This window comes from Alosa alosa, chromosome 4, assembly GCF_017589495.1.
Source record: "Alosa alosa isolate M-15738 ecotype Scorff River chromosome 4, AALO_Geno_1.1, whole genome shotgun sequence".
NCBI lineage: Eukaryota > Metazoa > Chordata > Actinopteri > Clupeiformes > Clupeidae > Alosa > Alosa alosa.
In genome coordinates this window covers 9,663,703-9,680,666 of record NC_063192.1, presented here as the reverse complement: position 1 = coordinate 9,680,666, position 16,964 = coordinate 9,663,703, and the positions used below count along the sequence as shown (strand labels likewise).

General features: G+C 44.2%; 1 protein-coding gene across 7 annotated transcripts in view; it reads right to left on the bottom strand.

The window, feature by feature from the left end:
- The window catches only part of clstn1 (calsyntenin 1), a 33,293-nt gene extending 31,863 nt beyond the window's left edge, over positions 1–1,430 (bottom strand). For 3 of the 7 annotated variants that reach the window (XM_048241683.1, XM_048241688.1, XM_048241685.1), the window contains exon 1: positions 1,096–1,429. In XM_048241683.1, coding sequence (XP_048097640.1) covers positions 1,096–1,177 — 82 coding nt within the window. In that variant the 5' untranslated portion in view covers positions 1,178–1,429. Of the gene's footprint in view, positions 1–1,095 lie in introns of all 7 variants that reach the window. The other 4 variants (XM_048241684.1, XM_048241686.1, XM_048241689.1 and 1 more) reach the window with 2 other exon arrangements.
- Between the last annotated feature and the right edge of the window lie 15,534 nt (positions 1,431–16,964).

The window sequence follows — 16,964 nt, the reverse complement described above, 5'->3', positions numbered from 1 at the left end:
AAAGAAGGGGGAGCGCCAGAAGACTTGAGGGCTAGCTGTTGTAACGCCAGTGAAAATGGAAACTTCGATTATAGCCTCACAGAACAGAGAAGAGCAACGCTGGTGGGTAATCCATTTACACGGCACCACCAACCATTCAATTAAATTAGTTCTGTGCTTTAGTTCCACATTGAAGTATCGATGAGAGACTGACCGCCCTGCTGCCACTGGGCTAAGTTCAGACGGCTCTTTCACGCTATATTCATCATCTACGGAGCGGCTTGGCGCACCTGCTGCGATGATTTAGCTGCGCTCGAGAATGCGATACACATGAATTTTTAAATTACCATACAAGTGTTGGCAAGTGGATCTGCAATGCGTACATTGGTAGATGGATCACTTCATCCGCATGGTGTTCGTTTGAGGGCTTATTTGACATTAGGCTACACAATAAATCAAACACAACTAAACTACACTGCCATTGGCACTTGGGTAGGGGCGAGTCGAATGTAAAACCAATGTCACTATTAGCCTAACAGCGGTGAGAACCGCAGGTATCAATAAATACTGTAATAAAATAAGTATGCTATATGCCAACCCTGGCTCACAACCGCGTTGGTTAGCCAATAATAACAAAACCCTTAACGGGGAGTTGCCGACGGATATTGTTTTACCCGATTAAGAACCCTCAGATAGCTTGGCTTCTACAGCAAAGGACATTCCTGCATAGATTTTATTAAATGGATGGCATTCTGAAAATACGACAAACCACCTGCATACCTCTGGGAAAATTGCCAACAAAATGTTTTGTAAATTCAGTCGTTTTAAAATACCAATGCGCTTTACATTTTGCAACATATTATAAGCTACACAGATACTTTGGGAATGAACATCCATCCTATTAGGGTGCGAGACCATCCTATCGGCTGAGTACGTCGCCCATCCGGCATCCCCACTGAGCCTAAATCAGTGGTTTAAAAAGTATTTATTATATCAAGCACAAATCAGCCCCCTGAAAGCAAATAATTCGAATGAATAGTTTTTATTTTTACCACGGAAACAATCCCTCTGAATGAACGAGACAGTGAGGGATAAACGCAGCGTCTTGCGGCTTACCTTTGGTTGCCTCCACCGCACATAATAGTCCAAGGACCAGTCCGATTGCAGACGCGAAGGGTTTATACCTACGGAACTGCATCCCGTTTTATAAGTAAAAAACACGAGAGACGTAAACACTCTTCTCTATTCCTCGTCAACGCAATCAATTATAATTCACCCTGTAAATAAATATCCATAAGATGTAATTCTGCAACCGCGATAGTTCTAAGATGGCTGCCGCCACCGCCGCTTAGCTATTCCCTTCAATCACCCCTCTCTTGCAGTTTTGCAGCTGTATCCAACGGGAGCGGTGGTAGCGTGACGTCAACACTGTTATTGTGGGAGTGCTTGCTGTGCCTATTGCCCAGTGCTCAACCAGACAACTAACCGAGACCCAGGGAGGGGGGCAATAAGAAGTCTGTTTGTAGAGGGCAGTGCGCACTGTTTTTTGATCTAGATCTCTACATCCGTGGTGAACCTGCTCTGCTTTTTATCATCTCCCGGGTTAAAGAACACGTAGCCTAAGGCATATAGCTATATTTCAGTCCGGCTGCACATAGCCTACATCATTTTAGCCTATACACACATTTAAATAGTCTATTATTGTAGATCCATCGCTTAAACAGATAATACATAAAAAAATATGTTGAAATATACATATTATGATTTGATGATTATCCAAAGTAAAATTTGTATGGTAGTGTTTGTATAGCCTATGCTATCAACCTTTTGGGGGGAAATCATTTTGTGGCCAGTGTTATATTGTTATTTCATTTATCTCTAGATTGAATGTAGAGCAATTTCATCCTGGCTTTGAAGACTTTCTAACCTTCACTCTTACTGCAAAACATTATTATAACCACACACAGGTTGGATGCAGGGAATATAGCGGTGCATGTCTGAATGCATGGCAAATGTGTTTACCTTAGTCAAATGTATGGTTACTTAAAACCAAAGTCTTTGTCTTGTATTTGTCTTTGTATTTGAAAAAGAAGGGCATGGGACTGAACCATGGAGGAACCCAAAGAGTGCATAACTGCAGTTTTGCAGTCATTTGTCATACTCTCATCAGGGTCTCAGATTTCCACATCTGATGAAGCACTGTGCACTTCTAGAAAGACAGAGCACTGACCCCCACCATGAGTAAGCATCTCCTCCCCCCTCACTCTCTTTCTCACCATTCTCTCCATCGCTCTCTCTACCTCCCTCCCTCCTGCCCTTTTTCACTCCTCCCTTTCAGTCTGTCTGTCTCCAGTAAAATTTTAATTAAACCGCACCATGGTGTGAGCGTGGCAAGGTTCACAGAGGGGAAAAAGGTATGCTCAGAGAGCAGGGCTGTTCTTCTTCGTCGCCTGACTGCAGCATGCTGCCGGATAAAACAATGCTGGGGAATGCGATCACACAGGAGACTGATGAGTCACGGCCGCATGGGTTTTAAAGGTTACAGTGCTCACAGTTTGCTGAGTGAAAGAATTTGTGTGGCTCACAGCAGAGGGCTGCATTAATCGACGAGAGATTTCAGTGCTGACTGAAAAATGGTGAAGGTCACAGAGGTTTGTCATAACCCTCTGCATGCCTTTGACTTGCATCTGATGTGATTCCCATCATCAAGATTTATATAAAAATCAACACTGACTTTGGGGTAAATGTGGGAAATACCCGTGACGTAAAAGCCAGGGATTTAGCACAGGTGAACAGTTCAGTGATGTTTTTGCACATTGTCATTTCAGAGGGAAGTAATCCTGATGAATTAGGTGCACATGAACACAATGCTCTTGTGCACGCTGAACCACAAGACTCTCTCTCAGCTCGAAATAGCTTAGTAATGCCTGGGAAATATAGGTAAAGAGGAATGCTTACTCACGAGCACACTCATGTAGCCTCAATTCACTGCCGGGTCTATTAAACCGGAGCTGCCTTCCCCCGGCAGCAGGGCCGTGGCACAATGGTTATTTGTTCCTCTCTGGCAAGGCATGAACTAACTGCTAGCAAAGCCGAAGCCTCTACAGATGTCCATTCCTCTGGAGAAAATGGGGGCAACAGAATGCTCTTTGTGGATGCTCGTAGACAATAGCTTGTCTAGGCCAGACTGAGTGTTTGCCACAACAGTGAGACTTGAGCGGGATAAGGGCACTTCCTCCGGGTACACAGCTACCTTTTATATCCTGGGTCATAGAAACACCCATAAACACTTCAGAAAGAGACTTTGTTCTCATGCCAACCTCGGGGATGGGGCTGAGAAGGATCTTTGATCCTCACAGTGCAAGAGTATATTTCCCCGTAGAAGAAACAGCAGACAGGATTTGAGGATTTGATTTATGAACTTCCTTGGGTGAGAGGGAGCTGAGCTTAAGCTGCGGAAGTGTCCCCCAAATTCCGCGCTGTCTCATCCTCAGCGCTGTCAGGCTGCCTTTTTGTCAGCACGTCGGCTTGCGGCTACAGATTACAGAACGGTGTGAGTCAACCATAAAACTCACCGGAGAGCTGAAAGCAGAAAAATAGATCACCCAAATGACTACAGGACTTGCTGATGGTTAAGTTTGTGCAGAATTGTATAATTTGAAGTCATCCCATAGTCTCAGAATCCATAAACTGTAAACATCAAACATTGTTTGTACCCACTGGCTTTCAGTGTCCTCAAAACATTCCAACATGTTTAATGTGTGTGTGTGTGTGTGTGTGTGTGTTTCTATTCGCAGCAGAGTGATGTATGTTTGGTGCCATGAAAAAAGATAACCATATCTTCCCAGCAATTTCTACATGTTCCACCCACCAGCATGCTGGCACTCTGCATGACGTCCTGGTGGCTTCATGGAATTTCATTGTCAAATGAGGGAATAAATTAACAGGGATGATTAGTATAATGTGATTTCTCATGTATTATCCATCAAAGATTTCAGAAACAATATTAACACAAAAATCAGTGGTGCTAATGTATCGGTAATTACCCATTTATGTACGTAAAAAAAGTTTTAAAGCTATTTAAATGGAATAGCAATTATTGTATATTAAGTGAGGCAATACTGTTATTTCTGCTTTGTTTGTTAGTTTCAACCACTCAATAATATTTCTACTGTATCTCCTGAAACAGGATAATAATCTATCTGATGATAATCGATCTGGAATTTATCTCAATTTTGAAATACTTAACGTTAAACTGGATGTTCATTATCTGAGACAAGTTTTTTCTTAATTAAAAGTGTCTCAGTTTGAATACCTCATGCAGTTTGGCCAGGAGTATTAAGCTTTGCAAAGAGAGACATGGTTGCCTAGGAATTCTAAAACGACCTCCAGCAGAAGCATTTCGTTAAGCTTAGAAGGTGAACAGTTTGTCTTTTCTATGTATTAAGCAGAGCACACATAGAGAGAAATATGTCCCAAAGTAAAAGAGTAACATTTTTATCTGAGAGAGATAGAGAGGCAGAGAAAACAAAGCCAAAATAAGTCAGCTGTCCACATTACAGCTGAGCTTGTTTGGAAGCAACCTGACAGTACAAATACAAGACAGCCAATAAACACCATCATTTTTACAAACCTTTAATCCCAACCACACTGTAACCTTTCACATCTGTGAAATCAGACGTGCAGAAACAATATGGACTCCACTGACTCATATATTCAAACCTTCCTCCTTTGATTGATTAATAATTTGCCAATGCATATTTCATATAAACAGGGGACCCACTGCAAAGTCTACCCAGGCGGTGTGCTGCACTGATTAATACATGGTAGGGGCAGCGGGTTCTGAAGTTTTAGGAATACATGAATTTTGATATGTGATGCCTGACTCAACATTCATCATTGCTGCGCGATGTATGCATGCCTCTGGGAGAGCACCGGGGCTGTGGGAGAGAGTTCATTTTTAAGTAAACACACTGGCTCTGGCTGACAGAGGCACAACACATCACATAAAGCCAAAGATCATGAAAGTAGGAGAGAGAGAGAGAGTGAAGAAGTGAGGGGGGGGAAATAACAACCTTGCCAATTACAGGGCTCAGCTGCAGTGCGGCAACGTCCTTAAGTCGCTCAGTTGCGCAGAACGTCTTCATCTGTTGCTGGGTTGCCTGTCCCTTGACAACAGGGGCGAAGCTGAGGAGGTTGCTAGTGTGACAGGGTTGACGATGAAGAGTCGTATTCTCAGGAGCCGGCAGGTCCCATTGGGGAGAACACATCTGAACACACATGTGCAGGTTCTATTGAGATGTTTAGTGTGTGTGTGTGTGTGTGTGTGTGTTTGTGCATGTGTGGGAACAAGGCAGATGGTTAACAGGGAAAATGGGAAGTTAAGAGTTAAATGGCCTGTGCTATAGAAACAACTCCTTGAGGCTTTCTTTCTTGAAGGTCTCAACAACTTGTTTATAACTTCCTCACCGTTAGTGTGCTGTTTATAACTTCCTGTATGGTCACACATAAGCAACACATTTCTCTAGAGGTCTAATTTGACAGTATTGCTGTATATACAGTGAATAGAACAGTAAATATGGCAGTACATCCTGTGAGACCTACATAACATTTCTACTTATACCTTCGGTGATCTTGTAGATTGTAACTTTTATATTTTTAACTAAGAATTTACTGTATGTTTTCCTAATTGCTTTTCCAGGCTATATTAAACATTCAGGACTTTCTCGCCCTGGCTCTGAATGGGAATGTGTCCATATGGGAAACTTGTTGGCTTGGTGGGGTCAGGGGTGTGATGAGGGCCGATGGAAGGTTTTGACAGTTGTGTTCTTTTAAGACCTTGACCTTTGAACTGCTGTGAACTGCTGAACTGAAATTCTGTGAACTGCTTCTGACACACCATTTCACGCCCCAGCAGTGGTCCCTCTGCAGCCACTGCTCACCGGACTGTTCTCCACTGAAGGACACACACACACACACACACTCTCCAGTCACCAATCAGTCACCTGTGACTGGTGCCTCTTGAGATGGAGGTGTGCTGCTATTCAGATGCTCTCCACTCCATCAGCATAGAGCCTCGGGGCTGGACCCACACTACCACGTCTGCTCTTATTGGGCACAAGGACTCAAGGGGGCACTTCTGACATGGCTGCAAGCATGGACTCACATGCCTAGGTATGCATTCACACACAGACACACACACACACACTCACTATACACAAATAGACACAGACTCATCTGCACACAAACACACAATCACAATGCACACACACATACACACACCCAAACACTTACTCACTCATGCACATAAGTTACACACACAAACACACACAGATAAGGAAACAGACGCAAATGTCGACTGACACTCCGAGTGATGTCAGGGCAAAGGCTGAAAAATCAAAGACTGAATCAGAGAAGCACACTCCCTCAAACCACACAAATTAGGATGACCAAAACAAATACTGTGCCTAGCACGACTATGCACACAGATACCCTCATCTGAAGAGAGGCAGAGCTCTGTAAAGCAAAACAAATAGAAAAGAGAGCGGCTTAGACAATATGTGGGACATCTGCGATCACGTTCACTTGCCGCATGAGAAAACCTGTCGTCCAGATGAAGGAAGTGAGCCCACTCATTATCCCCACAACACCGCTCAGAGGAAAGTGGGTGATATAACAGAAAACCAGAAGAGAGAAGAAATGGGACTCATGCCAGCTTCCTCCTCCTCCACCACCTACTGCCTCCATCTCCCTCACTCCTCTCTCTTCCTGCTTCTCTGTTGTGTGTGCAGTTGGGTGTGGAAGGCCACAGGCTGGGCAGCAGACTCCAGTCGGGGTGGATCAGACTGGCATCGGCCATTAAAGGGGGTCAGTGCTTAGTCAGGTGAGGCGTGGCATGGTGCGGCGTGGTATGACACAGCACCGCGCCTCGGGCCATAGCAGCATTGACTTGCTGCCAACGCCTGTCACTAGGCCTCAGCTTCTCCCCATGCCCCCCCCCACACACACACGCTCTGCTCAGAGAGAGTGTGAGTCAGTCATACAGACAGAGAAAGATGGAGCCAGTGGAGCTGCTGTCTTTGCCCAAGTCAGCCATGAGTCATGTCAGGAGTCCTGTATGAGGCAATGTCACATTTTCCTAAAACAGAAAGAGGAAATTGTCTCATGGCTGGTTCTGGCTGAAGACTGAAATAGTCAGAGAGCAATGGTCTGGACAGTCTGGCAGTGGCCAGGCTAACTACCAGACAGACTCGACTGGATGGAAAGAGACAGTTGGTTTGGTCAAGGAGGTGATGTAATGGATGCCAGTGATGGTTGGTGATTTCTGTGATGGTGAAAGTCGGTGCACTCCATGATTGACTGTTTGCTTTGTGTCCTGGGAAGTTCACACCTGCCTCCACTGATTATTGGCGTGGCGAAACACCTGAGACATGCAATGTTATTGCTAAGGGCAACAGTGTCTGCAAAGCTCAAACATGTTGTGTTTTTCTGTGCGACCACTGAAGACCCAAATGATATGTTCCTCTGTGTTATTCAGTTTTGACAGACTAATAGAGGGGATGGTGCTGTGGTGAGCAGATCCCTCTCCACTGTATCAGCCGCCCAAGTGACACTATCTGTCATGTCTGCTCCACCAAGCCGGGGCTCACTGAATGACCTTTCAATTATTGATCCCCCTCAAGCATCAAGCACCTCTCTCTCTCTCTCTCTCTCTCTCTCTCTCTCTCTCTCTCTCTCTAAGGTGTGGTTGTGTGTACTTGCAGTATCAGCAGAGGGAAGCGTAAAGTGATTCATACAAGGCTGCCAGCACAATATATGAGAAATGAGAGGCGATTTCCAAGCTTCAGGCAGAGAAACAGAAGCCGGTCGTGAAGAGAGACCATGCCTTCATACATCATCACATTGCACCTCACCAAATGTCCCCATATACCATTAATGCAAAATGCCCCAGTACCACTCTCAGGTCTTGAAAGGTCAGGATATAGAATGTGAAATGCAGATTTGTAATTTCCTGATATCATGTATTATATTTATTTTAAATTAATGCAGAACAACTCAAACATTTGGGGTCAGAAATTGACATCAACATCTGTACAGTGCATTCGTATTGAACTCAAAATACATGACCTTCGTAGTAGCTGAAATAGCTGTGTTGGTTCAGATGGAGGAATTTGTGTAATTTCACAGTGTCCAGATGAATCTTACGTCACTCCCTCCAACACCCATGGGAGAGAACTGGGCATGTGTTTCCACCCAGCCAGCCCTCAGGGAGTCTGTAAATAGTCCACTTGTCCATAGCTGCCGTAAAAACCCTTGTTGCCCTGGACCTCTGCACTCACACACGCACACACACACACACACACAAACACACACACAGAGGCAAGCCTTGTGGATGGTGGCAAACCTGTCCAAAATAACCGCTCACTCACTCCCGTCTGAAATAGTCTCCCACTCAACATTTCCCCCTGGCCAGTCAGCCAGCAAGCCCGCGCCTTGATAAATGTGGTGAGGTATTTTAGGAATCCGTCTTAGGATGAGATAACACAGGGACAGCTGCTCTCTAATTTTAAATTGGACGCCTAGGGATAGAGGTGCCTCAGGAACCAATGTGTCCCAGAGACAAGACTGATTTCGGCCCGCTGACGTCTCAGCAAATAGTCTCCGTTTATACCAGACAGATGCTCTACAGAGAGAACAGGGCCGTGCTCGGAAGGAACATATCAACAGAGAGGGGAGCGACTGATGGAGTAAGGAGACAGACTTGAGTGTCCCTGAGTGAAGCAATGACAGCCCCATATTGGAATAATGGTTACTATAGCAACACAACCTGTACATGCTGACTAAAAAGAATGATCATGACTCTCTTGGGTGTGTGTGCGTGTGTGTCTTACATTTGTCCTCTGCTTGTTTTATCTGCCCTTCACCTGAGTGGACACACACACTGTATTTTTGTAAGTCTCCTTTTACTGTGTAAGCATGAGCACATACAGTATACAGTGTTGTGGGAACACTATATCTTAATGCATTCCACTCTGCAAAGCCCGACCATCTCATTATTATCTCTCTAACCCTCACCTGCGCTCTTCTTGACCCAGACTTATTGGAAAGCTGTGCACACACACACACACACACACACAGACACACACACACACAGACACACACAGACACACACACACACACACACTCACACAGAGAGAGACACACACACACTCTCCCAGTTATTCCGGGCAGGTGAAAAAGATCTTCATTGCCTGCTGGAACGTTATCTCTCAGCAAAACTGAAAAGCCATTTGCTCTTCTCTGCACAGGAGCTGAACAGCTGGTGGTGCGGAAATGGCTTCAGCCGTGTGTTTATACAGGCAACAAGAGGCCCGTCACACAGACACATCTCCCGCAGACTTATGGCAACACACTGATCTCATAATGTTGCAGAAAGTAAACACACGTCCCTCACGGTGAAAGATGGGGCTGAATGCTTCTTTGATGGGATCGTGATAATGTATCTTTGATGTGGTGATGGGGGACGACTGGCTTTGCCATGGCCACTTGTTCTGTTGATGTTTGGGGTTATTAAACCAACAAGATGTAGGAGCACACTGATGAAGGCACTGCGCTGAAATAAAAAAATATGCTGTGCAATAAAATTGAACTTATGCAAAGTGTGGTCTTTTCTCCCTTTTCCCCCTTAGTTACAAGTTCGGTCTAGCACTCTAAGAAGCTAAAGAGACTGACCGAATCCTGCTTCTGTTCCTGTATGCAGTGTAGAGTTTTACCATGAAATAATAGATTCACACTCATGGATTGACATTTTGAATGGTGTCTGTCATTGCCACTGTGTGGTAACTTTGGTGTAGCAGGAAACGAGGCCCCTTTTTCAACGTTGCCCCTTTAGCATCATTTTCCATTATGAAGGGCAGTCCAATAGACTTCCATAGATCTCAATGAAATGATTTCATTCATACTTTAAGTGCCATGCATGAAGCAAAGAAACGAGAGGAGGGCAGGGAGTGGGAGAGCAGGCACGGTCAGCCAGTCAAAGGAGCAGCAGCTCCCTTCTGCGGCGGGCGCCTCAGGGTGCCCTGCAGATGCGCTGCCAGTTCCCAGGCAGCCGTCCTCCTCCTCCTCCTCCTCCTCCTCTTCCTCCTGAGGCTGCTGAGTCACCATGAGTCCTGCTCCTGTTCACACACCACACGACAGATGCTGATCTATTACACTGATAAACAGGAGGTGGCAGAGGGGGTAATTATTGACAGAGATGAGTTGGACTGTTTTTATAATAGATGTTTTTTGGTTTTGTCATGATTTCTGTTGGCTTAATGTAAGAATAGAAACAAAACTTGGAATCCAGGAATTTCAGTATTACTCCATCAATACCCAGCAAAACTCCTGAGTTGTACACTCTGTTTAGAAGAAATACCTCCCGCTTAAGCAGTCTGTCTTTTCAGGTGCACCACTGGGTCTTCTTCAAACATTTCCTGCCTGCCTGCCTGCCTGCCTTCTCAGAGGAATTCAATCAGGTCAATTCCATTTTCCTCCAGGTGCGTAGCAGCCACATTTCCACACAGGAAATGGCTGAATCTGCCAGTGTTTTGTACCCCCCCACCACCACCCCCACCCCCCTTCTCCCTCTCCCACCTGCATCCCTCTCTGTTGTGCTTCCAAGCCCTTATCTAATGTGGAGGGGGAAAGAGTGTAATAACTGCAGCTCTGAACTTTCAAGTCGGTAGCAGCTTTCATTACTCACTGCCATGGCAACTGCTTGCAGAGTATCATTCTGTTTTTCCCGTTCCGCGTGCAGTTTATCACTCCCTATTTTTTTACAGTCTATGATCACTCCTGGCTTCTCCTTTTCAAGTGCACAGAGGTGGTAAGGACAGCAATTGTGTGTGCTATGTGTGGTATACAACTCTGAGCTCAGTATGGTTAGACAGTCTCATATGCTCTTTGGTCTAAATTGGTCTGTTTTACTTGTAGGCCTATATATATAAAATAAATAAGATATGCACAGACAGGCTGATGTCCAACGACGATCTTCACTACTGTGTCATTATCCCTTTTGCCAGTCAGTCTAGAAGCAGCACTGAGCCACGTGATTACCACTTACTGACATTTTATAGTCCCATTTGTCTTTTTTAAGGCAACAGAGCTCAGTCTCTTAAACATATCTCCTTCCATCACGATAAACTGGTAGACTAATATTTAGCTGTGAAAGTTCAGGGCTGTAAATGATAGTCTGGAGAGCCCACAAGCTGCATTGGAAATAGCACTCAACATTTTTCAACAGGCTCTCTCTGTGTATTTATGGAAGCGCAAGTCATCTTGTGCTTGCGGCCCATGTGTGTCCTATACATGTGTGCCCCCCACAACACCATCGGAGCGTCCTGGAGCCTAATCAGCTGTGAAGCCTGACGCTTCAGTCTGACCCTTCACTCATAATTAGGATGTATCAGGGTGAACTTTAAAAAGAGATAGAGCGTGCTGATTGCCAGGTAGCCCTGGACCTTGGCTCGGATGGCACTGCTTCGCTGATTGCTGTGTAATTATGGTTAGGAGATGGGCTAGCGCCCAGGTGTGTATGGGATGGGGGCTCTCTGTGTGTGGAGGTATAAAAAAAAGATTTTCAATTCAATTCAATTCAATTCAGTTCAATTTTTGTGCAGGTTTGTTCATTGAGGGTGGTGGGTACATACTACTTTACATGCCTTAAAGGAGAATTCCGGTGTGATATTGACCTAAAGTGTATTGAAACATGATACCGAGTGTGAACGTATGTCTCATAGCCCATCTCGACTTGTCCCCTGCACTCCAAAATCTGGCTAGTTAGCGATGCTACCAACAGCTTTTTCAGTAGTGGTGCCCGACATCCGGGCCTAACCATGCAAATAAATCACTGTTTTGCACCCATTTCACGAGGCTCAATGTATCTCCACACTTCATTGGTAGACTTCGAGGGCCCTGACATTTTAAAGCGAGACATTGAGAACTTTGAAAAGCACTGGTAGTTTACTTACAAGGCGATTTATACAGACAGTATCTTCCACGAAGTTTAGCGTTTGCAGCCATCTTGAATTTAGTCGATAAATTAGAACAGCAGTAAGAATGAACAGGTATGATAAGGGATCAGATTCAAAAATAATTCGGTGGAAATGCATGGATTCCAGTTTCTTCCGGTAGCAGCAGCTGGAATCCATGCATTTCCTGGTTATTTTGGAATCTGATCCCTTATCTACCTGTTCATTCTTACCGTTGCTCGATTTATCGTGACTAAATTCAAGATGGCTGCAAACGCTAAACTTCTCGCGGAAGATACCGTCTGTATAAATCGCCTTGTAAGTAAACTACCAGTGCTTTTTTCAAAGTTTCTCGCTTAAAATGTCAGGCCCCCGAAGTCTACCAATGAAGTGTGGATACATTGAGCCCTAAATAAATAATAAGTAAAACAGTGATTTATTTACATGGCTAGCCGATTTGGCACCACCATTGAAAAACTGTTATCGGCTAACCAGGCACCCAGATTTTGGAGTGCAAAACAACTGAATGTGAATTATACGTTCACACTGGTATGTTTCAATACACTAGGTCAATATCCTTTAATTTATAAGTACTTTTTTGTCTTTTTTATTCTCATCAGTTCTGCAGACTTTAAAAGTATAATGAGGCAGTCTAATATTCTGCTTGTGTTTCTGAGCTGCTTCAAAATCTCAGCTAGACATAAACATGGCAAATTATCTACTGAAATTGAAAAGAGGCCTAGGACAATTTGGATGTAGATTAGGTGTTCCTGCACTCTGTTGTTAGTTTTGATTGAACAGAGAAAAACAAACAAAATTCAGCAATGAATATTTAATTGATCATCATTGCAAATGCAGACTGTGTCTCTTCAGTTCAAGGCGAGTGACCAGATCACAGATAAGGCTATACAACAAATATTCAGGGCACTGTTCAGTGAGTAAGAACAATAACAGAGGACCTCACATAGGAGATTCTTATTCAATTTTCCACTATCTTAAAAAAAATAGAGAAATGTTTCGGCTTATCTAAAATGGCTTTTGAATACCTGAAAGGGTGAGGGGAGAAAATGTCCATGGACTCCGTCATGTGGAGTGCTCATCAGGATCGCTGATATCTACAAATGTTTTTCCTCACAATCCTTCCGAGCAATTACTTCTCAACACAGATGGTATCTCCATAATTTCTCCCCCCACACACATATCAACCCACTGAAGGAAGTGGGAAGGCTTCCTGATAGCAAAAGCCATTAGTCTGTGGGAGGCACATAGCATGGGAAAGACTTCTAGACAGACACTAGTTGCAATTTAAACACACACACTGACTGGCAGGTGTGTGTGTTCCCAATCGTCCCAGTAATTACAGTAGAAGGAAAGGAACGAACTTTTTGGCTGTGCTACATTGTGCCTCAGTGATTGGAAGTTTCAAATCCACCAACCATTAGAAGATAATTGGTCCATTTCAGTGAATGAGGTGCAAGATGACAAGGGGGTCAGACCTGAATGACAGTTTCGGAGATTGCATTAACAGCAACATAGGGTTGTGCCTAAGCAGATTGCAAGCCGCTGCATTTATAAAGAACCTTTTGCCATTTAAGTAATGGCTAATATGCAAAGTAATGATTGTATAAAGCTTTTCAATGCACATTATCCTAATGGCATAATGTCTGAATATAATACCAGGGCAACTGTTAATAGTCTTCTTGTCTGTGTTCATACTTAATTGAACATGGTGGTTAATTTGGAATATTATGAAACATATTCACAAGCTACTTCAGTCTTGTGGTTTATTCAGCTGTCATTTTTTAGCAACCCAACAGCTACAGCACAGAATTGCTGTTAATTCTTTACATAAATGACCTCCTCACAAAAGTCAACGCACTGTAGCAAACATGAATAAAGCACAAATAAGGTCACGTATGGTTTATAAATACTGACGTATGACATGGTTTGTTCATGTGAACTAATGCATTAACTAATGTTGGTTAAAGGAACCTTTATGGAAAGTGTGACTTATTTCTGGTATAATGCTTCCATTGAATAATCTAAAATCATTTGACCTTGTTATCCGTGAACCAGTTAATGTGTACAAGTACAAGTTGCTTTACAGTAACTAAATAGAACAATAGATTATCAAACCAATAGAAAAAAAACTGAGGGGAAATATAGATATAGATAGCTATAAATATATAGCAGATAATGAAAAATAGAGTGAAAAGCTCACTAGTAGGGAGAAACTCACCACCGGTTTACTGAAAGCTTGTATGGCTAAATTGAGGGACCAGATGGTGTTACTTTCCCTCTCTTTTTTCCCTCTTCCCAATCTCCATCACACACAGTATATGCCCATCGCCACTCATCTCCACTGTGAGAAGAGGAGGATCCATCAGGGCCCTCACGATGAGACAGGCCCAGACTCCAATCCCTCTTCACCCCCAGCTCGCCATGGCTCATCACTATCAACAAAGCCATTTGGCACATTGCTGAGGACAATGAGGAGGGGTTGAGGGTGGCTGCACCAGACCCCCCCCACACACACACACACACACACACACACACACACACACACACAGCATTATGCTGCAGATTCACTTCAGCTCTCTTCTAAGCTTATGATTAATTTAGCAGATATCTCCCTCCCATTCGCTTCTCCGAGCATTATACAATTCATTTTTGCTTCCCTCGCATCTTTTCAAGACAGAACTTCAGCCAAGCATCCAACAAATCATGTGAAATGGTAGCAGTCGGCCTCAAGCAGGCTACTTGAGATGGCCGTCTAGATGGTGCTGGGTTGTTTTTTAATTTACTGCTTTCCTTAAATGCATCATCTGCTAAATGGTTCTCCTTGTTTATGCCTCTGTCTGGAGTACACCAAACTAAACACAGTTCAGTGGTGACTCCCCACACACCATTAAGGAAAACAGATAACTAAATGCAAATGAGACACCTGCTGAGTTGAAATACGGAAAAGTCTTCCACACCAAAGCCTCTGTTAATGAATGCTTTCATAGAAGCATCATGTCTCGGTAATTAGGGGATGGCTAGCAACACTACCGCAAAGTCAAATTCATTGCATGCTGCTCCGTAAGTAATGATGTGTTGTCTGACTCCCTATGCACACATTGACAAGTTTCCATAATAAAAAGATAAGCTAGAAAGGACAAGAAAGTCCTGTTGTGAGATGAAATTGAGGCGTTTCATAAAAATACAGCATATCTTCGAATGTTGTGCAGCTAAGCTAAACCAATAGCATAGGGTCTGCCTGTGGAATGGTGTGTGCAAAGACAGTAGCATAGATGGCAAGTAACTGATAGTTGAAACATCTCCAAATTCAAACACCTTGTGCCAAGCTGACAATGGCTTCGGTGTCCGCTTTGTGTGCGCTCAAGTGCTTCCCTTCGTGCAGGGGCCTTTCAGTTAGAAATGCAAACATGTTGATGCCTCTCAGAGGCTCCCTGTGCCTGTTGCACCCTCAGGAGAACATGGACTAATGCCACATCTTGATAGTCTTGCCAGCAACAGACTATGCTTAACTGGAGGCAACAAAGACCCAAGACTGCAGTAAGTATGCAGTGATTGTGATGTCATGTGCTTTTAACCTTTCCATTTTGTGTGCAGTCATTAAAGGGTCACAGCAAGTGGTGGGCAAAGAATCCAGTCTTAGTTCCTCTAATTGTTACTCAAACTGAAGCTGCCTTCCTCAAGAACGTTGCTGTTGGTTACAAAAGCTGAGTGGAACTTAAAAAAAAAGATTAATTTAATGGACATGGCAGACCATCGATCGGGCTGTACTTCTGCCCACTGCCCAGACATAGTTTGTCTAGGCCTGCATCAGATAAGACATCTCCATGCCTTTCTTTCAGTTAATCTAATCAGCATCTCATAACCAACCAAATAGAGTGAAGCCCCCCCCCACATCCTTCTCTCACTGTCTTGGCAGGGGTTGATGGTTTAGAGTCGCAAGCTGGCCCATGCTGTGCTTGCTTCGGCTTGTTGACTGCTGTCTCAACGGAGTGGTGTGTGCTAAGCTATAATGTCCAGACCCTCACTGTTGCGTAATGTGGCATGCCGGAGGCAGTTATCACCTCACATTGGAGACACACATACACAGAAAGAGAGAGAGTGTGTGTGTGTGTGTGTGTGGGGGTGCTCAAATCTACTGTACTGTAAGTTTGCCAGTGGTGCCCGTTAGTCACACAGCTCAGATTTCCCAGGGCACCCCTCAGCCAGTCTGGGGGCTTAGCATGGCCGCAGTTCAGCTGAAGGTGAAGGCACGCAACACTGCAAACCAATTCATTACCACCGCAGCCAGCCAGTCAGTCTAATCCTTTCTTACCACTTCAGAATAATACAATTTTTGAAACCTTGGAAGAATGTTTTCATGAAGAAAAAATCCATTCCAATTTTGTGATTACCTTTCAGATTGAAATACATGGGTCATTCTGCCAGCTTGTGTGTGAAAGTCAAGTGCATGGCATGAGGTGAACCCCTCAGCCCATGATGTGCCACGCGTAATGCAGTCGGCGGTGACACGCGCTTGTTTAAACACAATGACAGCTGGGCTCTGTTCCCGAGCCGGCCGTCTCTAAAGCTCCAGGATTTATTGCATCTGTGAGAAGCGGCTTCAGAAACCGTTCAGAAGAGATGTTGGTCTTTTCAGGAGAAAACACACACACACACACACACACTGAATGATTTAGACTACCACTGTCACCTTCTGTGGTTTGGTGCGCGACATCATTGGTTGCCAAGATCGAGCTGATGGAATACTCTGAGAACAAAACATTTCTCCAAGGACACACCAAAAATAAAAAGAGCCATGCTTGTTGACATTAAGGCGGATGAATGTCACCTAAGGCATTCACGTGTGAGCAAACAGCTCTCTGCATACCTCTCAGTCGATGAACGGAGAGAGAATCAGACTGAGTGCAGCAGAGAGCTGACAAAGTCCTTATTAATACAACCACAGCAGCCAAG